Genomic DNA, 26,691 nt, shown 5'->3' with positions numbered 1-26,691 from the left:
TGATTCTGTGCCATACTGAATTGAGTTGCAACGAAGCATACTCACTTATCAGCCAGCCATGGTACAGGTGCAAATCAGAGCAGGGTTCCTCTGTACTGAGTGCAATCTCACATACCAGCCAGCCATGATAAGATAAAAATGTTCCAGAATAGCACAGAACAGAAATATTTTTAAAAATTCAGTCAAAACTGACATATGAGGATCATGAAACAACTGAAAATTAAAATACTGATAAATAATTGTGAAAATAACTTTTTATTAATGGGCGATGGTTGGTATATGACGGTAAAATGCATCAGGAAAATAATGAAGAAAATTGTTATAAGAAACAGGGTAGAGAGGGCTGACAGTGTCTGCAAAGACTTCTATACCTCTTATCCTTGGCACTGCGAACCACTCGTCTGGTTTCTTCCTCATCATCGCTAAACTGAAAAGCCCTGAAAAAAGCACATATGTATGTACAGGATTAGATGGGCCCACCTGCAGGATATGGGATGCTGAATAGGCCTGATGAACACACTGTAGGAGGCATCCTTTTAGATCTGGTATGTATCTCACAGTTATGTTCAAGCAAGAAATGTCTTGCACTTTTTAAAAATCTGCAAATTTGGACCATGTATTTCAAACATGCTACACTCACTTTGCACTGTTGAGCCAGAATCGTTCTAATGTGGCCTAATATACTGATACAGGGGAAGAAAAATATAGAAAATCAGTGCATGTCTTTTGGCAACAAATTTTCATAATCTGGTTGTCCAGCAGATTTGTCTGGTTCCCACAAAGACTTCTGCAGTTTCCTGTAAAACTACTGTGATGAACATTTTGTCACCAAGTTATGTCAATATATTGTTATTCCTAAGTGTACAGAGGACTTGTAACTTGATAAAAGTCCTGCAAACGGAAAGTGTCACAAAAGTTTATACACACTATGTATTGTAATTAACAAATTACAGATAATCAATTTGGCTTTGATGCCACTCCCCATGAGCCATTTAGCCACTCCCCATGAGCCATTTAGCCACTCCCCATGAGCCATTTAGCCACTCCCCATGAGCCATTTAGCCACTCCCCATGAGCCATTTAGCCAATCCCCATGAGCCATTTAGCCAATCCCCATGAGCCATTTAGCCACTCCCCACGAGTCAGTGTTGCATGCAACAACAACTGTGACTGGTTTAATCATTTAAATGCCATATTCCTTTTGCTAAAGTTAGTCAATAGAAGCAACAGTCATTGTTCTGCAGTGAGTGCCCATTTCTTCAACAGGCCAATGATACAGAATACATTTACTTGATCACAGTCATTCTGTGTCACAGACAAAAGATGAAAGAGGCCTCTACCATTTGCTGGTGTGTTGACAAAAGACAAACATTTGTAATCCTTGTTTCTTTAAATATTTCCCCATGGTCTGTGATAGTATGGATTGTCATTGCTTCCTGAAATAATGGTTAGCAGTCTTAAGTGAGTCTGAATAACTGTAATCACCTAATCAACTACGGAGTTATGTCGAGATTCCCTTTTTAGCGGTGTATAACACGCACATTTTTCAAAAAATTTCATATTTTCTGCTAGGGTTGTGCATTTTATACAAGAACTAAAAGAAAAAATATTCCTGGTTGATCTGATGGAAGGATGAATGCACTATAGCTGCAACATGTGTCACATTCATTCGATGCTAAATATCAAATCCACTGCATGCCGCATTGTAACTAAATTGTTTACCTGTAGTAGCCATATTAAAGAAATAAATAATGCTTACAAACATGGACAGTTTTCTTACTGATTGCTTATGTTAATAAACTTGTTTAACTTCATATCATTGTGTAGCATTTTGTCATGTGCCATAACCAAAATTACATGTACATAATGACTTGTAACTTGTTCTTCTATTACCATGCAAAGTATCACATTATAGCAGAATAGGTATCATTACAGCACGTGTAACATAAATGTTGAACATTCCATAACGTGGACCAAATACAGCTTTTCTTCAATGTTTCTTTTTGAAATGAAATATAATATTCTGAATTAAATAAAACAGTAATGTTCTCATCAGGGGACATAATTGTTGTGATTGTTATGGTTACCAATGACACATAGTGAAACAATATATCAATTAATGCACAAAGTCAGAAAACATTTTTTCTTCTTTTGGAAAATAAACCTGGTTCTTATTTTTATTTCTTATTTTGAATCATAGTCAGGGTTAGTAGCATATTTCTTTCAAAATGTTCAAGGTTTTTCAATGTTTAAAATCATGTTTTTGAAGGTGCATTATTACATTAATTCATAAACGAAACTGTATGTAAACACAAGTTAATACTTACTATTATTCCATACCAGGAACATTTCTTGCAAACTTATTTTAAAAAAATTTTAAAAAATAAAACATGAAGTCAGTCCTATGATCATTGATATCTGTCCCATTAATATTAAACATCCTACATCTGGGCATTAGAATAATGTAGTCACTGAACAAAGTTCATTTTACTCTGTCTACACCACACTATTTACAAAGTCCAAAATATTTTGAAGTGAATTTTTTCAGTTCTTGTAGCTTGTCATCAATCTGTTTTTCAAGAGCTTCAAGTTCAGCAATTTTATCCTTTTCACTTTTCCTCAAATTATTTTGATGTCATGATAAAGGAAATTTCCTATGTATCTTTGCTTTCAATGCATGGTCATCAGCAGCAGTTGTCGTTGTCTCACTGTCTTTTCCAGTACTTTCCTTTCTTTTCTCATCCCCATAAACAAAAAATGAAAGATATTTGCTTTGTATATTATCGCTATTTTAAAAACAGCGTATGGATATTTTAAACTATTTCATATTAGATATCTTAATATTTCTCTCAGTTTAGCTGTATTCTATATTTTCAGATTATAGAAAATACCTCATTCATCAAAAGTGATTTCATGCTGAAGGTTTCTTGTTTTGCCTGCATTAAGCGCCATTATAAGAGTTTGTTTGTTTTCCAGCTGCATGTGACCGTAGAGCACTCTCTCATTGCATGCAAATCAATATCCTTCTGGCATAATTTGCATTTTGCAAAGCTCTTCTGAGAAAGATCTCATAATCCAAACTTTATATTTTTCTTCATCTAGCCAATGAAGCTGGAATCAGCAGCCAGCCATGTCGAAGCGATTGATTCAAATTTAAACCACTGCGACATCCAGACTTTGTACAATTGGAAGTCCAAAATGTACAACTGCACAGTGGCTTGTTGTTGGAAAATTTCCATTCCAGCACAAACTTAGCGAGAGATTGTTTTTGTTGTTGTTTTTCTTCCCTTTTCATTTTATTTAATTCGTAAAATGAAAACTAATTATTATTTCCTTTTGGTTTCATGAAAATCAAGGCTTTTCAAGGTACTTAGACAATATTTTGAATTTTGAAGGTTATTTCAAGACCTTGAGGGAACAATTCATTTTTCAAGGCTTTTCAAGATCCCCTATGGACCCTGCATAGTGTTTGATATATCTATGCAACGAGTAAGGCTTCAATGACTGAGTTTGGTCTTTTCAAGGTAATCAGTGCCACCTATGCATTGATATGCTGAAGATAATTAGAATTCCTCTGTCTAGATAAATTTGCAATGCATTTACTTTTCTTCAGGAAATGAGCTTAGTTCTTTGCTACAATGGAGTGTGCAGTATTAATTTACAGCAAGGTGTTTTTGTTTTAAAGTGGATAGTGATTTGCTGACTCAGCATGATCTTTCAAGGTAATCTGTGCCAGCTAAAGCTAAACTTTGCTTCGACTCGGAAATTAGCAATTTATTCACTTTTCTTCAAAAAATAAACTTGGTTTCCTGTTCTCTTTCTCATTTTAAGCAGAGTGTTTAACAACTGATTGATTAATTAGTGACCAATGTTGACTAAGACAGGTATTTTTAAAGGTAACAATTAGCTCAGACTAAATACACATCATAACAATGCAATATCTTGGTACAATTCTAGCTAGGACATGGAAAAAAAATGTATGTCACAATAATCCAAATAAGTATCAATAGTGAATCTGACATTTCACATACGAGGACAGGAAGAGACATTTTCAAGAGTGATGACGATGAAGACGAATTGAAAGGATCTGATGCAACAGACTGAACTCCATTAACAAGGCTAACCTTACAACGGAAGAGTCATCCATATAATTGGAATGATATTATGTACTTTCAAATTTGACAGTTTTTCATTCACAATCCAAAATGGCTGACTCTTGTTACACTAAGAAAATGGAGCAAAATTTTCAAGATTTTAAAATGTAAAATCTGAATGCACATTATACATGCCAAAATAAGGTAATACAGCCACCTTGCTGTAGGTACTCTGTGGGACAATTCCATAATTAAATGTTTGTTGCTGGAGAATGTACAAACTTCCCGTCTGAACACCATCATTCATATGTAACATTTTCTGGTTGCCCAGCATTAACGTGTTGTTGTCCTTGGCAATGGATTTTTCTACCAATGAGTTATAGAGATTAATGGTACAGGAGGATAATTCTGGCTATACAGTGCAGATTAAACGCTTACAACCAAAATTACTTTATGAAGATAAAGTCTTCCAAATAAACAAAAATATATAACCCTTTAAAGATTAATAAATCAATAAAACATACTTTCTGGTACATTAAAATAAAATTGTTTTAAACAATTATCATCTCCATATGTTTTGTAAAAGTAATACTACATTAATACAGAAGTATGCAAGTTTTGCAATTTGTGAAGAATTTATGACTGTACTATACAAGTGAAAAAATGTCAGGAATAACTAACAGTGCAAAAAGACCTTGTTTTTTCAGATATTAACCTGCACAATGTAAATGTTGCTCCTACTTTGAATAATGTATTATACGACTTGTACAAATAAAAATATGTAACTTTTTTTTAAAAGTTACAGCATGGAAACCTACTTGGCAGTGACTGCTGGCTTCTGCTGTATATTTATCTCCTCATCTGCACTTGAACTTTCAGACTCCGAGTCTGAACCTTTGAAAAACCTCGACATTTTGTGTGCCTAATCTGCAAACATATAAATGTAGTTTATAAATCATAATGCATAAATGAAAGCTGGACAATAAATAAAGACATGCACACAAATACATTTTACTAACAATAATGCAACCAGATTTTTTTAAAAAAGCTTTGAACATATATGTGTAAAATCTACAATTATAATGAAAACAGTTGATAGGCGAGTTAAGTTTTCCTCTAACTTACCCAAAATAACTACTGTGCTTTTGTTCTAATAAGTCTATAACAAAGAAAGAAACCCACTCTAGTGATGCCCTCTCTAGTCAGGACACCTACACTTGTAAGGCCCTCTCAAGCAGGACTTCAGTCTAGTAAAGATCTCTCAAGACAGGACACCCACACTAGTAAGGCCCTCTTAAGTCCGGCTACCCCCACTATCACATTCAATTCTCTCATGGCAGGATGCTCAAATTAGCAAAGCCCCCTCAAGACAGGATACACACACCAGTGCAGTTAGTCTCTAATGACATTACACCCACTTTTATGTCTTCAAAATTTTCACAATCTGTACGACCATTAGCTGAGGTTGACTGCACAGGCCATGTATCCCACTGGCCACTTACAGAGCATAATCCAGACTAGTCACATGTGAAGCAACAGTTACTCATCCCTGATTTCATTATATTCGACAAAGTACACTTCCCCCTACATTGCTTATGCTTTTACTAAAGAACCAGATACCTGATGCAAGCTTAATACTAAAATGGGTCAAAGCAGTGAAAATATTTTGTTCAAACACATGGCACCTTGGATAAACACATAATAAGAGACAAGGTTTGTCATTCAAAAAATTGCACTTCTGCAGATATTCTTTGCTTTCTTAGCTTATTTGCATTCACAATGCCACTTTTATATAATATGTGTCATTTTAGTGCCAAGAAAGTTTTTTTTGAACAAGTTATCATTCATTTTTATGATTTACATATAGGAGAGGTTAGAAGACAGAAAATGTCAAAACTGCATGATTTTCATCCGTCCAGACAGTTGTTACACCTGGCATAGGCCTCCAGTAATTTCAAAACTATACAGTTTTATTAATACATTGTCACACCAAAGCTAAAATGCTAGCAAATACTGAATGTGTACAAAACTACTTATCGCAATAAAAATAACAATGATATGAAAGAACTCCAGCCTACTCAATTTCTACAAACTTTCATACTAAATAATACATTCTGACCAAGCCTCCATTCTAGTGGCTAAATGTACTCTATCAAACTACGCATGTTATGAATGCCATAAAAAGGTTGAATACTGACTGGCCAAATGAACAGGAATATATCCAGGTCATGACCCCATTTAAATTTCACCCAATCTGCTGTGGTCTCAACATTATGTGCGTTATGGATTACAATGGATTACATTTGTGAAATTCTGAAGTAATCATACGGGATACTTAAAATGCTCAAATGTATTTTTGGCAACATTTCTCTTTCAAAGTAATTATATCTACTGACATCTTCTCTTTGGTGTGACAAGGTATCAATAAAGATGCAGTCTTGTGGCAATGTAGTCAAGTACATCACTGCATGACCTACTGAAAAGTCACAAAATATTGACACTTTATCTCAGAAATTTTCTGAAGTCTGATTTGTAAAGATGAGACAGCTCACAGCTGATGAAAAGGGAAACTTTCGCCACATCAAACAGACATGTAAGTTACCAAAGTGTAAATATAAAAACAATATTAAGAAATCGAGTGCTAGTTGTGAAGCTGCAAAATAATATTCATGATATTTACCATTTAGTATCAAGTTCCATCAGGTACAAGTGTAAAAACACAGGGATCATGCTGGGCTTCGCCAATGTCGCAAATTGCAATTTATTTCCCTTGTTGGCGACAAAATATACTATCTGACGATCTTTTTGGTGACAACATTTTTGCCTGTTAAAAACTGTATATACAGTTTTGGGTTTGGAGTTTAGAAATTCAAAGGCACCATGACAGGAATCCGCAAACATGGATATAAAATTGCACTAGAATCTACTGTTCCATAAACAAACCCATTGTTCATATTAACAAGACACCATAACACAGTATTGTTATATCATAATCTGCTTATGCTGATGTCTGGTCTTAGTATTCTGTGCTGCAATATAACCCAAATAGTCACGCTACCTGACAAGCTACAATTGACCACCTATAAAATCGAGAAGACAACTCGCTCCCTGATAACTCGTGAACCCACTTATAACATGGGGTCAAGCGTGGCTCCCATTTTTTAAACCTGAAAATACCCTAAAAATTGACCCTAATTTGTTGAACTTTAAGAAAATCGTGATCAAAATTGGTAACAGAAACTTTGATGTATCGCTCGTTTTATCGTCGAAAAAGTAGACAGGACTTGGAAATTTTAAAGAACACTTTGAAATATCAAATTTAAAAATAGGTCATACAATTTTTTACATTTTCTTTCCAAACAACATTCATAGTACACTGCAATTAACGATATGTAAGGGAATATTGATCAATGAAAATGTAGAGTGGAGGCAGTACTTTAATAAATATATACAAATTAAGTATTTTTTTATCAATTGAAATTTGTGTTCTAGTTCTATCTTTTAGTTCCTTTTAAGTGTAATCATCATAAATCAATGTTTCCTCTTGTAATTAAACGTAAAATGTGTCTAGCTACCGTAACAGCTGTCTGTGAGCATTTCTCTGAGAACCTAATTAAGTGCCAACCGTGTTTTGAAAACGGACTTCCGGAAGAATTTTTTGTATTGTTGCACTGAATTAAAAGCTGGCCTCCTTTATATTACCATGTTAGTTATGTCTTTTGAATCAAATAAAGGAGATGGAATAAAAGAAAAGTTAAAAGGCACAAAAATCCTACAAACTTAAAAATCTAGCGGCCCTTGTCATAAGTCGGGTGAACTCACTTCATTTGATAAATCAAATACTTACAAATGTTATTGTGTATGTAACATAAACTACCTTAAATTAACCAAATCTTTCATAACTGGGATCAAAGATAACAAGGCAGTCAAGTGAAATGAATACGTACGTAATACATATTTTTTAGCATACACGTGTTGGTTGTTGATCTTTCATATGTTGGACATTTTGAAAATAAATGTTATTTAAACAGAATAACGAAAAACTTCATTAGAAAATTGGCGAAAAAATACTGAGGTTGGCAATTTGTTTGCAACAACTTTTTTAAAGCCAGTACCATCCCTGAAACTGGTCTGCTTCCTTTGAAACATGTTGTAGACTAGCAAGAAGCAAGCAAATTATGCACAATTAATATGTAACGGTTGTATGCAAAATGTTAAGCTACATTTAACTTTGGTGCTTGATATGTGTAAAAAGGAACTCAAAATTTATCACCATGGTGGAAATCCACATCTACTGGGCCACAGGAATAAGCAAGTATGCCCAATTTTTACCCAGTCAGGATAAGAGGACAAGTTGTTTCCCATGGCCCAATTTGTACCCAGTCAGGATTAGTGGACAAGTTGTTTTCCATGGCCCAATTTTTACCCAGTCAGGATAAGAGGACAAGTTGTTTCCCATGGCTCAAGTTTTACTCAGTCAGGATAAGAGGACAAGTTGTTTTCCGTGGCCCAATTTGTACCCAGTCAGGATTAGATTACCAGTTGTTATCCATGGCCCAATTTTTACCCAGTCAGGATAAGAGGACAAGTTGTTTTCCATGGCCCAATTTTTACCCAGTCTGGATTAGAGGATGTGTTGTTTTCCATGGCCCTTGGCCTGTAAAGATGTTGATTCTACCATGCTACATCAGTGAAGATTTGCCCTTGGAGAAAATGAACCGCTGAATCAAACTGGGGAAACCAATTATCAAAGGACCAGTACAAGTTTTTGACAACTTTTCTGGAAGCCATTTACCATGCTTTTAGATGAGTAAAATACTAAAGGAGAGAAAACCAAACTCTATTATACTTGAGGAAAGCAAAGATGTGGGAAACTCTACAAGATTATTAACCTATGCAGAGTACTGGGGGGTGGGTATGAACTGAACATTACCTTCCCTCTGGTACTGAAAAAGTAAATCAACTGCCAAGTCCAAGAAAAATATGTGTTTTTGCTAACAGTGTAATAAAATATGGTGGGATAGTCAGAACAAATTTTTTAACTGCTTTTTTACAAATCAAGCTCATGTTAGTTCATTATCAAGTTTACAATCTAGCATTAACATTTCAGAGATAACACATTAACCATGGTATGTGCCATTATATCTAAGTGGACATAATCAAAAGATAAAGGGTCTGTGCCATTATATCTAAGTTGACATAATCAAAAGATAAAGGGTCTGTGCCATTATATCTAAGTGGACATAATCAAAAGATAAAGGGTCTGGGCCATTATATCTAAGTGGACATAATCAAAAGATAAAGGGTCTGGGCCATTATATCTAAGTGGACATAATCAAAAGATAAAGGGCCTGGGCCATTCAAATAATGTAGGTTGGGTTACTGGTACCACACTAAAAAAATTTTGTGTATTTATGGAGATTCTGCTAACTGAACTTGAGAATAACGACTTTTGGGCTCTTCTAAAGTAGCATCATGAATGGAAAGTGAGGTGTTGTTGCTAAGAAGAAACAGAAGTGACCCTCCCAATTTTAAATTCACTATGTTTTAAAATAATTATCTCTTGCAGCATCCCAGTCCATTTCAAAATTGAAGGTAATAACTTCTTTGTCAGCAGTTCAGCTGCTAATTACATCAAAACTGCAAGCCATACAAAAGACAATGGAACTGCCTCTGCTAACGTTAGCTGAGCTGTACCCTGTTAGAAGGTTTCATCCTTGAGCAGTGAAAGCTAACTGTAGGACATATCTTATATTGCTAGTGGTCCTTGAAAATAAGGCTGTTTCAAATCCAGCAGCAAAGGGACTTTCGATGAAGGCAAAGCAGTACATATATAAGCTCTAAGCTACATAATGATAGACATCCTTTCATACCTTGGGCAACCAAGCTGATATATGCCCTATGGAAAAAAGTCAAAAGGCATCAATAACACAAAGTTTGAATGAGAATTTTGCAGGATTTGATGGCTCAATTAATGACGGGGATGAAAAAGAAACTGAAAAACTAGCTGGAGGTTATTCAACCAAGTCAAAGCTTATTCTAACAATACAATCTGGGGTCCCCAGCCCTAGAAGAGGAAAGTTTTGTTATTGCAAAATAAGTACTTTGGGGAATTTTTAACACATACGCTTTTGATGGGGCTTAGAAAATCCACCTGCCAAAATATGGTCCATAGATGACAACCTTCCAGGCTTGCAATTAGTGAAAATAGGGATAAAAATGAGTGAATTTGGACATGAATTAGTGAAAAATACCATGACTATAACTCCATCCACTCTTACTGTCAATAATACACTGTATCAAAATCGCAAAATAAAACTAAACTCTACATATATGCAGAAATATATCTGCATTTCTATTTATTAATGCATTCATAAACTTCACTTGTTCTTGTGGTTATTTATCAAGACATGATACTGTGGCAGACTTGAATTTCCTCGATTGCTTGAACATAAATTTGTTTTCAAAACAGTTCAGGCTTCTTGCCTGCTGGTTGATATTGGTGACTAAAATTGCTGACAAATGTTCTGTACCTAAGGCGGCCTTAAGTTTGTGTTATTGTTCCTCACTAGAAAAAATACTCTTTCACTATCACTGATGCTGTGAGGAATGCACAGGAGCGGCAGCACTTCCGATTCTTTCACATGAAAATTTGGAAGCAATCTTCAAGTACAGGAACATTTGTTGGAACAAATGTTTAGCATGGTCTCCAGCTGATAAAGGTAGATTGTATTCAACAAGAAAACTCACAAATAATGCTTCAGCATTGGTAGCTTGCAGGTCTTCCGTCGATGGCTTAAAATATTCCAGGGCTGAAATCTGTGAATTCTTAATTTCCCCAACCTCTACATGATTTTTGCAACTGATGTGCTTCCTCACATCGTCTCTGCCACTATGCCCAATACTAAAATTTGTGGCACAATGTGTGCAAAAAGCATGATGTACATCAATATTTGATGGCCGAATGCACAGCCAATTTTTTGGGATATTCCAAATTAAACTTTACTTTTTGAGCAATACATTTCTTTTTCCTTGGTGGTGAAGCTATTTTCAAGATCTTAGATGCAATGCCGAACAGTAATTCAAATCAGTGTTGATGACGCATGCGTGATGCAAAATTCCGGTTAGGCCCCAGTTTCTCTCAAAAGCATTTGTAAAACTACTCTTATACATACAGATTAAAATAGGCTAAAATGCACGCTACCTAGCCAACTGTACCAATCGGCTGTAGTTCTACTAATATTGCGACCAGTAGTAAGGGACCATTTCAGCAACTGCCAATATCACGACTAGCGCTTAACGGGAAATTGGTTATTTTATAAAAGATTTAAAGTAATTAAGAACTGGAGAATTCGTGAATTTTTTGCTTGCGGCATGTATCCGTGAATCGCTGAAAAAGTCATGAAATTTATGCCAAAATCATAAGGGTTGGAAGCTATGATGGTCCAATATAATTTTAAAGACTTTTCAATCATTTCAAAAATAAAACGTAAATTTTCAATGATTTCAAGGCCTTGAATTTAAAATGTCAAAAACCAGTACTTTTCAGGCTTTCAAAGCAGCAAACAAACCATGTGCATGTCAAAGATTTCAAGGTGACCATGTAATAACTATTTTATGTGATGATGTGTGTTTGTAATAAAATACACTCATCACTAGGGACCTAGTGTGTGTGTGTGTATATGTTGTGATCTGGATTTTTAATGCAGCTTTAACAATTGTTCAGTCAGATTGGTAGGATGTCTACAGTGCTGCAGTTTATAGTGATGTATAGCACTAGGGCATCATGCCAAAGACATGTTGCATAAAGTCCCACCCAGTCATATTATCCTGACACCAGTCCGACCAATCCTAACACTAACCTCTTAATGCTGAGCACCTAGTGAGGCAGCTGCAAGTGCCATTTGTATAAGTCTTTGGTATGACTTGAACCCGCAACCGCCCGCATCAGAGGCAGACACTCTAACCACTAGGACACCAGAGCAGTCTAGGGACCTGGTTGACATGAAGACCAATATGGCAGCTCCCATTGCATGGCATCATGTTTGCCATGTGCATTGTACCTAAGGCCCAATGTATATGAAAAATGTAACGCTCATTGCATCTTGCATGGTCCTTATGAAGCAAGATTACAGTGCACTAACTCAATACTATCTGAATGATATAATCTAAATAAAATATAAAACTGATACTTTTAGTTGGATTATGGACGTTTCGCCCAATGGACGTTTCGGCCCAGGACATTTCGCCCCACTTCAATGGACATTTCGCCCCATTTCAATAGACATTTTGCCCCACATGGTATATGGACGTTTCGCCCCATGGACGTTTCGGCCAAGGACATTTCGCCCCACATCAATGGAAATATCGGACATTTCTAGAAATTCACAATCATTACACCATTGTCTTCATTTTACGTTAGGGGCCTACCGTTAAGATTTAATTTCATGCCCCATAATCCCATCACTCTCATCCATTTCAATTACATTGAACGTGCCGTTATATCAGACAATATTTTCCATTTTTTTTTCTTCATTTATGTAATAAGTGTGATCAGAAAATTAATCTATCGTTTACAGTGATCATTTTCTATACGGCAATACTTTTATTTTTGCTGTTACACAAACTGATGAAAACCACTTTTACCGTTTGTAGGAAATTGGCATATCGCCACTTATCAATCATGCTGTTCGTTTACCCAATCAGCGAGCGTAAATTAGACACAACTTAAAAGTGTGCTTTGTAATTCTAACAGTCAATATCAAGATTGTATATATGGAGTTAGGTTTATTCCTTTCGCGAAACATAAAAACTACGATGATTAAAGACTTGTAGTCGCCCGCAAAATAGCTTATTTCTTTTTAAATGTTGAACTTTACTCATTTTTTTAAAGCTTGGGTTAATTGGCTTTTTATCTCCTGCCATTTATTGGCATTGTTACTTTGACTTTTTGTATATAGTTGTGTTCTATCAAAGGCTTTTTCTTGGTCAAAAAGTACCATAGCAGCTTTTTGTCCACTATCATTTATATGTTCAATAATTGTTTTTATACTTAATATATTATTTTGTATGTCTCTGCCTTTGTGACCACATGTTTGATTTATATTTATTATTTTCCCCCATTTCCTTTTTAATCCTATTCGCTAAAATTTCCTCGTTCTCCATTTTTAGTTTTTTTAATCCTGATATTTGAAGTTTCAATAGCTATACTTCTTATTTTTAATTTAAATTTATCCCATTCTCTAATAATATCCATGTTTCCTCTTTCAATAAACCTTTTTAATTCATTTTTAATTTCGTTTATAAAATTGGGATCCTCCAATAACTTATTGTTAAATGTCCAGCCCCCGTTTCCTCAGTTATTTAAAGCTTTAAAATTTACTGTCATGAATATAAGTTTGTGATCAGAGATCTTAAAATCAATAATTCCTGCCTCTTTGTGTGTTTCTTCGTTAAAGTTTGTACACAAGAATTTATCTATTCTACTCCCTTTCTTTATTTTATAAGCATATGTATATTGTTTCCTAAGTATATTTAACTGTCGGTATACATCTTTAAACGTATGCCTATTTATTAAGTTTTCCATTTCTATCTTAAATCTTATATCATTGGTTGTTAGTTCCCCCTCCCTATCTATATTATCCCCTACCCAGTTATAGTCCCCTCCTAATAGTACATCTTCCATTGTGTATCTTTCTAGATATTTTGATAGATTTCTAATAAATTCCTGTCTTGGATATCTGTTGGAAGGCATACAGAGGTTAATAAAATTTATTTTCCCAATTTTGATATGTAGTAGTCTCCCTTTAAAATCTTTACCCTCTTCTATTCTCTCCCATTGGATTCCTGGACATTGTTCGATCTATTGATTTACGTGATATTAAAACAACTAGTACCAAGAAAAGGAAAGCTGCAAGTTATAGAGCCACTGATAAATTTCCATGCAAACACGTGCACGAGCTTCTACACCAAACGATCTGTCGGACAATGCACTTGAAGAATCATAATTTGTATCCTGAAACTCAGATTTTGATATATTAAGTTCAAACGTTGTTTATTTATATGTCATTGTTTTTGTTATTAGTGAACGCCTTAACATCTGTGCTAAATTGTAATTTTCTTTTCATAAAAACTTACACGACTTACTCAAAACCCTGGCTGTAGTTAATTACCTTGATACCATATTTAGTAGATTATTTAAATATGAAGATCAAAGAAGTTACGTGGCTGTAAATAAGTCCTATTAACACTTGCTGGGAGCAATAGTGAACGCCAGAACAGTTTTTCTTTCTTTATGGCACCAGACAGATGCACCCCTACTTATAAAAAACAAAGTTGTTTTATATGTGTATACTTTCCCCAAAGGTATGTTGTTTGTTTACTTTATAACAGATTTTTGAACAAAAAATTTCAATTTTGTCGGGGTATTTATGTATTTCCCTAGTGTAATCTATAGGGTTGTTCATCCTAGTCCGGTTTTTGTCACCTTACTCGAAATCTCTCCCGATAATTGCAAGTTGACCTTGGCTAGAGGAAGGGACAGCCATTAAATCAAATTATCCATGTTTTATTATTATTTTTTCTTATTGGATACAATCCATCCAATGATAATTTGTCATAGTTTTATTATATTAAATTTAATTTGGGATTTTTATTTTAAATTTAATTTGGAATTTGGGCGAATAAATGGTGTATTATATTTAAATGACAAATAAACCATATTGTTTTGTATGATTGATGATGTGTGTCGTTTCTCACATTCCCATTATACTGAGACAGGCTGTACTCGAGTGCGGGTCCATACTTTATTTAATTGTACTTCTCCCAACTGGAGCATGCCGTCTCTTTAACTATTTAGAATAATGCCAAAGAATTCAGATCACAAGGGACACTTAATTATATTTTTGATCATTTTAAAGTAAAATGATGAACGTGGTGTAATGCTGATGAATTTCTATAACTGTCCGTGTACCATGTGGGGCGAAATGTCCATTGAAGTGGGGCGAAATGTCTTGGGCCGAAACGTCCATGGGGCGAAACGTCCAGTTACCCTTTAAGTTCATAAAATTCGTTTTGTGCAAAACAGACAGTCCCGAACATTTAAAGTGTCATAGGGAGCAATCATTAACATTTCACATACGTACTATACGTGATAATTGGCTATACAACACCCACCCGCCATTTTAGGAAGCTATCCTTTAAATACCCCGAAGGGATTATTGCGGAAACCATTTTAGTTAAAGAGGTCTGATTACGTGTACCTATTCCCAGACATGATAAGGTGCGAGAAATTTTTCATCTGCATTACTCCTCGTGTAATGGATAAATCTGTGAAGTCTTTAGCTGCTGCGTAAATGGCGAAAGAAAAGTTCTATGTTACGAAATATGGGGTCGGAGAACATATGATTCGCTGTATCAGTGTACGATACCTTCCAATACTTACCTCTCGCTATACTTATCCCGTCAGTAAAATAAAATCTTTTGTTGCGTGAAAATACTTCTCTTCTTATGAAAAATTTGGATATATTCAAGAATTCTTTTTGTGAGAGCATATGGAACTAGACACGCATTGCGCAGCAAATTTAGAATAAACCACTTCTCGAGCAATTACATTGACAACTTTAAATTCCAAGTTGTTGCGCTTTCTCGAGAAATTGCATGGTTGTGTTTTCTGCTTAAAAGGGGATCGTTTCCCTGGTGTGTTTTAAAATTTCACACACACACACACACACACACACACACACACATATATATATATATATATATATATATATAACTTGAGGGGTGGTATTCTTTTGCAAACGGACGAATATTATGTCCCAGCAAATCAATAAAAGACGCTCTACTTGGCTGTCATTTTAAGAAATGAGCCGAAAAACGATCATAGAAACTAACTGAAGTCAGTGAGATTGTGGGATTACATTATTCTGTCTGGATTAATTTAAATTGGGTCAAAACCCATGCCTCAGACTTTGAAATGAGAGAGAGAGAGAGAGAGAGAGAGAGAGAGAGAGAGAGAGAGAGAGAGAGAGAGAGAGAGTCTCTGTGTTAGTACATATTATCCCTCCTTAAATATAAAAAAAAAAAAAAACATACTTATCCGTTTTGGGGTGGGGGGATATATTATATTTTTTAATGAAATTACAATGAAATGTTACACAAAATAATCTTTTTTTTCCCACAAACTGTTTTTCACTTTTGAATTACTTCAACTTCATGTGTTCCTCTATTATTTCTTATGCACATTTTGCTCTGAACAGGCAATGCGATTTTATCTCATTAGGTTGAAGTCTGTATTCTTGATAGAAGTGTACTTTCGAATGACTTTTAGTTAATCTTGACTAGAAGGGTCATATTTTGTGGCTCCTCCATATTAACAAATTTAAATTTCATGAGCGTATTCTCTTACGTAGAAGCACTGGAATTCAGGAAAAGAGAGAGATATCCGAGAGTAGTAAATGGGGTGAGATTAGCGACAATGGGAATTAGCATTACAGAGACCCCTGGGTCAGATTAGCGACAATGGAAATTTAACATGGCGAAAAATCGTGGGTCAGATTAGCGACAAGGGAAATTAACATGGGAATAAATCGTGGGTCACTCTAGCGACAAGGGGAATTTAACATGGAACTATAGTGTGGGTCTGTCTAGCGACAAGGGGAAATTAACATGGGGAATAGAGTTTGGGCTTTTGGGATTTTTTTTTTTTTTTTAAAGTTTTTTAAATTTAAATTTAAATTTAAATTTAAATTTAAAAAAAGGGGTAGGCAATGGAAAGGCTATCTCTTTTCGAGAAATATGGCTGGCCCTGAAAAGGGCCTTTGGGTTTTCTTCTGCTTCTAGTTTCTTCTTTTTCTCCACCAAGTTCTTATTTTATCTCCAACACTCTTTCTCTTCTTTTCTTTCTTTTTTTTCTCCTGCTCTTCTTTCTTCTTCTCTTCCTCCTCTTCTTTCTTCCTCTTCTCATTTTCTTCTTCTTTTTCAATCTTTTCGTTCCATTTGCTTATTCTTATTCTTTCCTCTTCATCCTCCTTCTCCTCCTTTATCTCTTTCATGACACTACTAATCTTGTCCTTTACCTTTCTTAAGTTATTAATTTCCATCTTTACACGATGGGGACTATAGGAATAATGGTCTTCAACCAGTCTTATCAACATCTGCTCCATCATTCCTAAGTTGTCTAAAACGTCTTGTAATGTTTGTATTTTGTCCATTTGGTTAGAAGCCATCTTCTTTTTTTATTCTTTGCAGAATGGTTTGAACGACGAATACTGTGGGTTCTCATACTTAAAGCGCGTACGTGAAGGAAAACATCCCCCTAAAACGTAAAATTGATCTTACCTAGATCATGACCAAACAACGCGCGGACGTGAAGGAAAACATCCCCTACTTTTTCATTTCATATAATAAAACCCAAACTATACTCTCCACATACGCTAAGAAACAATAAACAAATCCATAATCTACTATCCACACAATCGTACGTGAGCGGGTACAAACACAAACACACAAACACAAACACACAAACACATACGCTAAGAAACAATAAACAAAATCCATAATCTACTATCCTCACAATCGTACGTGAGCGCTTACAAAACCCAAACTATACTCTCCACATACGCTAAGAAACAATAAACAAATCCATAATCTACTATCCACACAATCGTACGTGAGCGGGTACAAACACAAACACAAACACAAACACACAAACACATACGCTAAGAAACAATAAACAAATCCATAATCTACTATCCACACAATCGTACGTGAGCGGGTACAAACACAAACACACAAACACATACGCTAAGAAACAATAAACAAATCCATAATCTACTATCCACACAATCGTATGTGAGCGGTTACAAAACCCAAACTATACTCTCCACATACGCTAAGAAACAATAAACAAAATCCATAATCTACTATCCACACAATCGTACGTGAGCGGTTACAAAACCCAAACTATACTCTCCACACACGCTAAGAAACAATAAAGAAACCCATAATCTATTATTCACACAAACATACCTTAGCTCTTACAAGCACCAAACACACGAACACATACCCTCACACTATCTTAGAAAAGAGTTAGTGTTTATATTCACACTACTCTACCTACACATTGGCAAATTGATGGTTATTTCTTTTCTAGAGTATTGGGTAGCCCTGAAAAGGGCTGTTTTTTTGGAACTTCATGGACACCTGGTTAAAGGTGGCACCTTCCAGGCCTGGCGCCACATACACATCTTATCCCCCAGTTACTTTTTACTTTTTTGGGGGAGAGAGCAGAGGCAGGATATGTCGCTTCAGAATCCCAATTTTCGCTCTCTGGGATTCTGAAATTTATTCTTCTTCTCTTCTTTTCCTTCTCCTCCTCCTCTTCTTTGTTTCTTCTCTCCTCCTCTTTGTATCTTCTTTCCTCTTCTTCTTCTTCTTTATATCTTCTCTCCTCCTCTTCTTTTTTTCTTCTTTCCTCCTCCTCTCTTATCCTTCCCTCCTCCACAATGGCTTCCGCGGCCAGTTCATTCAACAGGCGCCTGGTATATTCCAGATGCACATGAAGTTCCAACAGTTTAGACAGTCTCGTGTTCATTTTTGGTGTTGATCAATCAACAAGGGTAGCTAGACTGCCCAGCGAGTTTCAATTTATAGTGAAAGCGCGGACGTGAAGGAAAACATCCCCCTAAAAAACATACAATTGATGTTACCTACATCATGACCAAAACCAACAACGCGCGGACCTAAAAGAAACACTCACTCACTTTTTTATGCTACCCATCACTATTTTAAAATTTTTTATAAATCACTTCATTAGACTATCCACATACGCAAAGCAATCCAATCTAACTCCAAATATACACCTCAAACACCAAAAAAAAAACATGATTTTAATCTACTATTCATACCAACTTACTTAAGCACTTACTAACACACAAACACATACCCTCACATTTTTTAAAAAAGAGTTAGTGTTTATTTTCACACTACTCTACCTACACACATTGGCAAATCGATCGTTATTTCTTTTCTAGAGTATTGGGGTAGCCCTGAAAAGGGCTGTTTTTTGTTTGCTATGGCATTCTTTTTTTAGTTTCTAAGAATGCGATGTCCTCTGAGGATAGACTTTCTGGCGATAGGTCTGCTTCTTCGGAAAGAAAAGAAGAACTCTTTGGTGTCGATACGGCAATCGACAAAGCCTCTGTCAGGTTCAGGTTGCTGCTGCTGCTGCTCTTGTTGTTGTTGTTGCTGCTGTCTCTGAAGTCTGTACTTCTCTGTCCATTCTTCTTTTTCCCTGTTCATTTCTTCTCTGAAGAGCTCTTCTATCAGGTCTTCAGTGATTTTTAACATTCTCACATTCTCTATTTCTTCTGGCTTCGGTATCAGACTGTGTCTGACCCTATGCAAATTCACGTAGGCTTCGTTGAGTTTAGCTAGTTTGGAGCACATCTTCTTAGGAGGATGAGTCGACAATGGATGGTTAGACTGTTAGTTAGTTAGTTGGATTATAGTGGTTTTCGTTCTTTTGAACATGTACCACTTTTTTATTCACGCACTGCGTGATTTTTAATTACTCCTGGGGGAAGGAAAAGGAGCCTCATCCCCCAGGCTTTTATGTACTCAAAGAGTACTTTTTAATTTAGCCACTCAGGTGTAGGACTAACTAGTCCTTAACAATCTGACTGAAAGGCTAATAGACATGAGTGGGAATAGTCACACCACACACTCGTGTTTCTTAGTTGGATTGAAATGCCCCAGGTGTCAAACCAAGCAGTATGTGACTCCCGCCAGGATTGGTCGGCAGCGATGAGGTCACATTAGGACACCCGGTCTTGTGGCATTGACGAAGTGGCCCGCTTTTTTGATATCATCAATTGCCTTTCCCAGTCCGATATTCCGGTAGACAGAGCCTTCCTTTTTTCCACTCTGTTTAGGTGGTGCAGGTTCATCAGCTTCATCGCCGCTGGATGATGATACTTCCAGGGCCGCTGCCAGCGTGGAAGTTTCAAATTCTTCAGTGTCGTCTGCCAACATTGCCTGGATTTGGCTGAGTATGTTAGTAGAAATAGCTGTGGAAGCTTGATTTAAAAGTTCAGCCAGATGTTGTTTAAGAGACAAGGAGACGGTTTGGAGTATTTTTTTTTTTTTTTTTTTTTTTTTTTTATTCATCAATTCCTTATTTATTTTGATTCCCTATCTTATTGGTTTGGAATGAAAACTTGTTTTTATGGTTGTTTGTATGTTATTATGGAGTCCTGTTTTAATTAATTCCTATTTTCCTATTTTAATTTTTTGTGGCCTTAATTGGTTTTTATTATTCGGGGTATGAACGGCTGTGTCAGTTTGTGAACCTACGAGACCTAGCAGGCCGTCATAATTCCCAAACAGTGATTTTGTAATATTCGTCCTTAACTGGTTTTTATTATTCGGGCTATGAACGGCTGTGTCAGTCTGTGAACCCACGAGACCGAGCCGGCCGTCATAATTCCCAAACAGTGATTTGTTATATTTTTAACTGACTGGAAACAACCCGGTTCTTAAAGTTAAAGCGCGGACGTGAAGGAAAACATCCCCCACACGGTTTTTGAGTCGCAACGTTTAGTGAGTGTCATGAGAGGGATAGTAAGAAATGAAAGAGCATCAATCCAACATTCTTATAGCTAAACAAAAGACAAAGGCATTTTTTTCAAAACACAACATTTTTTATTCAAAAATCACTTAACACTAAACAACAACTCTAACATTTTTAACAATAATCCAACACTAAAAGTTTCTCCACTAGGTAAAGAGGGATAAGAGTCTTCCATGGTTTCTAGTAATCTAGGATGACTTCTCTCAAACTGTTGATTTCTATGGTATTATCGAATTCTGCATACAGGATGACGTTCACCGTTTCATCAGGGTCTCGGTCTTTAAACTGAATTTCCACACGAATCTGGCCGGATTTTATAGGGTGGAAATGTCCCTCGTCGCTGCCTTGGTCTGGAGTGAAATCGAAAGCCCACAAAGCGTAGCCTCCTGCATAATCCTCGTACGTAATACCGTGACTGGTATTGGTTCCTAACTGTCCGGTGGCTTCGTACAGGGACAAGTACGATCTCAAGTAATTCTTCTTGGTAAAGTCAGGTTCGAAAGGTCGGGTACACAAGGTCTTGCCATCGCGACTGACTTCGATTTTGGACACGCCAAAGTGTTGAAAGTAGAAAGGATTTTTTTCGGCAGCTCCGTTGAAGGCTGTATTCTCGACGATACCAACGATCAAACGTTTGGGTAACTGTCCTTGGAACAGATGATCTTCGATCATGGATCGCTGTCCCTTGGGAATGGTGAAGGTTTTCACTTCCACGCGTCGTATGGGATACTTGGCGGTATTCTACTCAACGTCTGACTGATCTCGTTTCCCACTTTAGGTAACACTTCCACACGGCGTACGTAGAGTCTGGCTTCTAGGATTTTGGTTTTGTAACCGTCACTATCAGCCATCAAATGGAAAGCGGCACTGCTACGATTCAGTCTCAGGCGGACATCCACCCCGTTCAGCAAATACTTTTCTTGCAACCACATGTCCAAATGCAAACGATCCATCAGTTCTAAACTTGTGTCGGCTCCCGTGATTCTCTTTCTTCGTTCTACAAATCCATCATTGTTGTCTTTCTTTTCATCAGTTTCCAATATTTCAAACTTGGTAGGTTCGTCAGCTTCCCATACCACACAGGCATTGAGATGAGTGTTCTTGGCATCTATTCCGTACGTCAAGAGATTTTCCAGGTAGGCACGATAAGGGTAAGTATCCATGCTGCTACTGACCAGTTTGTTATTCAAGTACAAGTCCACTCCACTGAACAAGGAATGCATAAAATTGTTGACGGGAGCTACTGCTTCATCGTCTATAGCACCTCCAGTCTTATCTAGAATTTTGACTTTCAGGTACAAGTAACTGCTATTCAGATCGATGTAATCTTCGGGCTGTCCTTTGATTTCAAACTCGATGGGAGCGGAATCGGTCAGTGAGGAGACGGGGTGAAATTCCACCCACTGGGATTCTTGCATGGTCATCATGGTAGGGGGCATGGCAAACAGATCCAGTTCCGTCTTGGAACAAGCGCAAGATTCTCGGTGCATCATTTTTTTGTCTCTTTTCTCAATAATCGAAAACGTCTAAGTCTCGAACGGTTCTTCTTTTCTTGGCCTTTCTCGCTTGAAGTCTGGTGAAAGGGTGTTTTCTTCGTCGTCTCTTTCTGCCTTGTCCTTGCTGAATGCCTGACTCGGTAGCGTGCAGGGCATTTATAAGTGTTTCTCGTTGGCCTAAAATGTCTTTGCCCGTTTGCAGCAAGACATTTTTGCCTGCCCACATGAAGGCTTCTTTAGGGTTTTGTTTGTCGATGATGACATTTTGGAGAAATTCTTTGCCTTGCGTCAGTGTCGCATCTTTCAAGGCGTGCAATCCGCGTGTCACCATCGGTTTCAACACCGGGGCCACCGAACGAAAGGCCGATTTTAACATGTCTCCTAAACCGTGTCCTCGCTGTCGAGCAACCTCTCGGTACACTGGATACATGACTTACTTACGAGTCGTGAGAGAACCGTTTTCGAAAATGGAGTTTCACCGTGACTTTTCCTTTGGTGAATGGAATATTTTGTCCCAGATCTCCTTTTATAGCAATGTTGACCGTGTCCAAATACGACTTACTGACAGGCAAATAGTGAGGATGGACAAATTCGCGGTGGACGTGGTAAGTGTTTCCACCTTCCTCGTCAGCGTTCGTGGCAGAATCCACTTTGAAAGGAATGACACGCAGTAACGGTACGGAGGTGTGTCCCACCACGTTGTACTCCACCACATCGGAATACACAAACATCAAATTCAGTCCTTGGTTCAGTTCTACCGGGGCACGAAATAACTTGCTAAAAGACTCGTTGTCGTAAACGATGGGTAATTCGTTTTTCTTCATCATGGTCTTTCTCATGTCCATGTCTCCGCCCAACATGTCAAACAATTCAGGACAAAATAAAATGGACAGGATTTTACTTCGTTCAAATTTCATCAAGAAGCGACGAGCTGTTTTGTGGTACTCCATGGTGACATTTTTGTTGACATGCTCCAAAGCTTTCAGAAACACGACATTAAACCTGGAGGTTATGGTGCTGACCAAATGTTGACCACTAAAATAATAGCCTGGGGGAATGAACAAGTGATAGGTGGTGTACTTTTGTGTACGGGTTTTCTTGTCATATTTGACATTGCTATCCATCCACTGTTGCATTTGCTCGTCATGAACTTCCACATCAAAAAAATTTTGATTGGGAAGGACATTGAGGACTTGGGTCGGGTGAATCATTTCTACTAAAGCCACTTCCCAATGGGCTTCGTGATCTAACTGGATGGCCTGAGGTAATTTGGCCGTGTAACAGCACAACGTGTTGTGGGGAAACACCTCCATGGAACTGTCACTGGGTAAAGTTAAGTAAAATTGGTTTTGGTGACTCATAATTCCAGAGTTCTGTGGCTGTCCGAGGGGTTACTGGACGTCAGAGGCGTGTCTCCGTCTAAAATGGGGTTCTGGTTGTGATTGAAGTGGTGACTGGCACTGGCACTGGACACAAGGTTCACGGGGTTCCCGTTCGAGGTGAATTTCAGGGAGGGATTAGGAAGCAGGTAACCGATGCAACTGCTCAATAAAATGGTCCACAATTGTTTGTCTCCTTGTTGCAAACTCAAATTGGCGATGGCTGCCCCGATGACACAATACACCACGAAGATTTGGCAGAAAAAGACGATTTGCGTTTTAGGCACACGTTCTCCACACCACACCCACAAGGGTTGTTTTTGTAAATCTTGCACAGAAGAACTAGGGGAAGGAGGAGTGGTCGACGTAGCTGCGTCTCATGTGTGAAAGGGCATGATGGTCACTTCTTCTTTTTATAGTCGATGACTTGCGAAGCGTCGATCCAAGAATCGAAACTGGTGGATATCCTTTCCAACGTACTTTGACTTCTTTGACACGTCGTTTGCCCACTTTACGGGTTCTGCGTTCGAGAATGCTTTCGATGTCGTACACGTCGTCTTCTTTTTTGGTGACACGTTGTAACTCGGGCAAATAAAACGTTCCTTTGAGTACTTCTCCGTTCATGTCTTCCAATTTATAGACGGCAGGATGACGGCCATGCACTCGTCCAGTGACGCGAAACAATTCGGTCGTCCAGTTAGGTAAGTAACCTTTGTCGAAAGTGCGTTTGGTTTTGCCAATGCGTACCCAATCTCCTACGGTCAACTCTCCACATTTCTTGGGGACAGCCCTCGTCGGGGACGTACCGAACAGGCGCTCAAACACCAGCACTTCGTTGTCGGGAGTCACGTCTTGCGGGGCACGTCCGATGCTTCGATGGTAAGATTGGTTGTACGCTTGCACCAGGTGCGGTAAGATGTCGATGTACTTCAGAGTGTGGTGATGCGTAAAATATTTCCACATGCGTTCTTTCAAAGTGCGTTGAAAACGTTCCACGATGCTGGCTTTGGTTTCGGGATTCTCGGTGGTAAAAAAATGAATGTCACGTTTCTTTAATTCTTTTTGGAAAGCTTGGTTCAGAAATTCGGTGCCTTTGTCCGTTTGCCATCGAAGAGGGTGACGACCGCTTTGTTGCAGCACCCGTTGTAAGGCTCTCACTAACTCGCTGCTCGATTTGGAAGTCAAGGGCACGACCCAGGCAAATTTGGAAAAGACGTCGATGACGCAAAACAAATATTTGTAGCCACGATTGTAGCTGGCCAAATGAGAGACATCGGCTAAATCGGCTTGCCATTAATGATCGATGCCTTCCACTCGGGTGCGACTTCTGGCAAACTTGCGTCGAATGGGTTTGTGTAAAGTGTAGGTAGCTTGTTCTTGTAACCATCGTTGCACTTGAGGTAAACGGAGACTTTTCAGTCGCGTTTTGGCAGCACGATACAATTTTTGAACTCCTGCGTAACCTGCAGGATGAGAGGGATCGTAGTAAATGCTGGCTAAGACTTTTTCCATTTTTTGTGTTGGTTGGTGTGTTAATAAGACACCCACTCTTGGAGGAGGCTACTCTTTTTCTCTTGGGGTATTTTCTTGGATTGCAATGCTTTGCGTGTGCGACCGGCAATAGGTGTCGAAGAGGAGGATGTCTGAGCGGGGGATATCGGTTCTTGTTTCACTTCTGTCTTCACTTCTGTCTTCACTTTCTTTTTCTCTTGTGATGAAGAAGGGGTGGCCATCATCTTTTTAATCCATCCAATTCTGGAGGTAGGTGGTGTTGTTAACTTGCGTACTTTTTCTGGTGGAGTTTGAAACCCTTCTTCTTCTTCTTTTCCTTTTTCTGTCTTGGCCACTGGTACTGGTGGTACTGGTACTGGTGATGGTGCTGGACTTTTCATCAAGGTCTTAAAATCTTTCAGAGTGGGTAGAGCTGTTTCGTCTAAAGCTTTCTGGTGAAAGAGTTGCAGTCGTTGCAAGAGTTGACCGTACTTTTGTGATTTTTCTGTTTCGGACAAATCTTGGCGATCCATCAAGGACTGCAATTCGTGTTGTAACTGGGACATCTCGCTCAAATGGGGATTGGGAGGTAAATGCGGGGTGCGTTGTTCTTGCCACCGATGGTATTCCATCCATCGTTTGTAAGGCACTAAAGCTAGTTTTCGTCCTTCCATGGGGTTGTCAGGGGTCGATTCTGAGATCTTGGAACTTCCGAGGCCTTTTTATCTTGCTCCCACCAGTCCTCTCAACATGGTTCCCAAGACTCCTTTCAGTATGGGGCCTAACAAGAGAGGTAAAATACATCCACGTTGCACTAACATCTTCTTTTTTTGACGAATGGGAATTTTCTTTTGAACCATTTGGCGAAGAACGTGACGATGTTTGCCTAAGCATTGTTTCTGGTGTTTGGACAAAGGGATCGTGCCTTTCAAAACGTTCAAACAACATTCGCACACGGTATCGATGACCTCTTTGGAGGCTGTTTGAATGAGTTTTTTTCGTAGGGGTGGAGAAGCTTTGGACAGGACAGATAACATGTCCCCATGTTTGGCTAAACGTGGTGGCAGTCCTTTCCTTTTCTTTCCTTGGGGTTTTCTGGAGGGTGACATCTTTGAGTCTTCAGGAGCACCAAAAAACACTGATACCCGACTTGGTCACAGGCCTTTTTTATACTGGAACGCGTCGCCACTGATTGTCTTTACGTCGTATTAGTTTGAGGACAGGCATGACACGTCGTGCAGGGGTACGTAACGGACTAAATCGAGCCAGTTCTTGCTTGGACAAATCCAGTAAACTTTGTAACATGCCCGATCTTTCTTGAACTTTGATTTTGGGAGAAGGTACTTTGTGAGCAGCAGCCACTGCCACTAAATTGGAAGGTCCTGCCACTGGGGAAGTTCTTTTGGGGGTCATCAACGGAGAAGTTCTTGGTGTGATCAACGTCTCCAAGTACTCTTCAGTTCTGGGTGTCATTAACGGAGAAGTGGACAAACGTGAAGCTGCCGGAGACGCAGTCACCGCCGTGGCAGGTCGTGGTTTGCGAGTGTAAGGTTGCGTCCTGGCCGAGGTGCCTCTCTTGCGACTAGTTTTCTGTGGAC

General features: G+C 38.0%; 1 protein-coding gene across 2 annotated transcripts in view; it reads right to left on the bottom strand.

The window, feature by feature from the left end:
- Window positions 1-15,691, bottom strand: part of LOC149775180 (eukaryotic translation initiation factor 3 subunit C-like) — a 70,764-nt gene extending 55,073 nt beyond the window's left edge. For both annotated transcript variants that reach the window (XM_089944417.1, XM_089944418.1), the window contains exons 1-3: window positions 15,538-15,691; window positions 4,913-5,021; window positions 372-437 (exon numbers count right to left, since the gene is read on the bottom strand). In XM_089944417.1, coding sequence (XP_089800543.1) covers window positions 372-437; window positions 4,913-5,007 — 161 coding nt within the window. In that variant the 5' untranslated portion in view covers window positions 5,008-5,021; window positions 15,538-15,691. The remainder of the gene's footprint in view (window positions 1-371; window positions 438-4,912; window positions 5,022-15,537) is intronic.
- Window positions 15,692-26,691: the final 11,000 nt, after the last annotated feature.

This window comes from Sinohyriopsis cumingii, chromosome 19, assembly GCF_028554795.1.
Source record: "Sinohyriopsis cumingii isolate HCF-2022 chromosome 19, ASM2855479v2, whole genome shotgun sequence".
In the NCBI taxonomy this organism is placed as follows: domain Eukaryota; kingdom Metazoa; phylum Mollusca; class Bivalvia; order Unionida; family Unionidae; genus Sinohyriopsis; species Sinohyriopsis cumingii.
The sequence above is the reverse complement of the archived record's forward strand: the minus strand, read 5'-3'. Positions and strand labels throughout refer to the sequence as shown.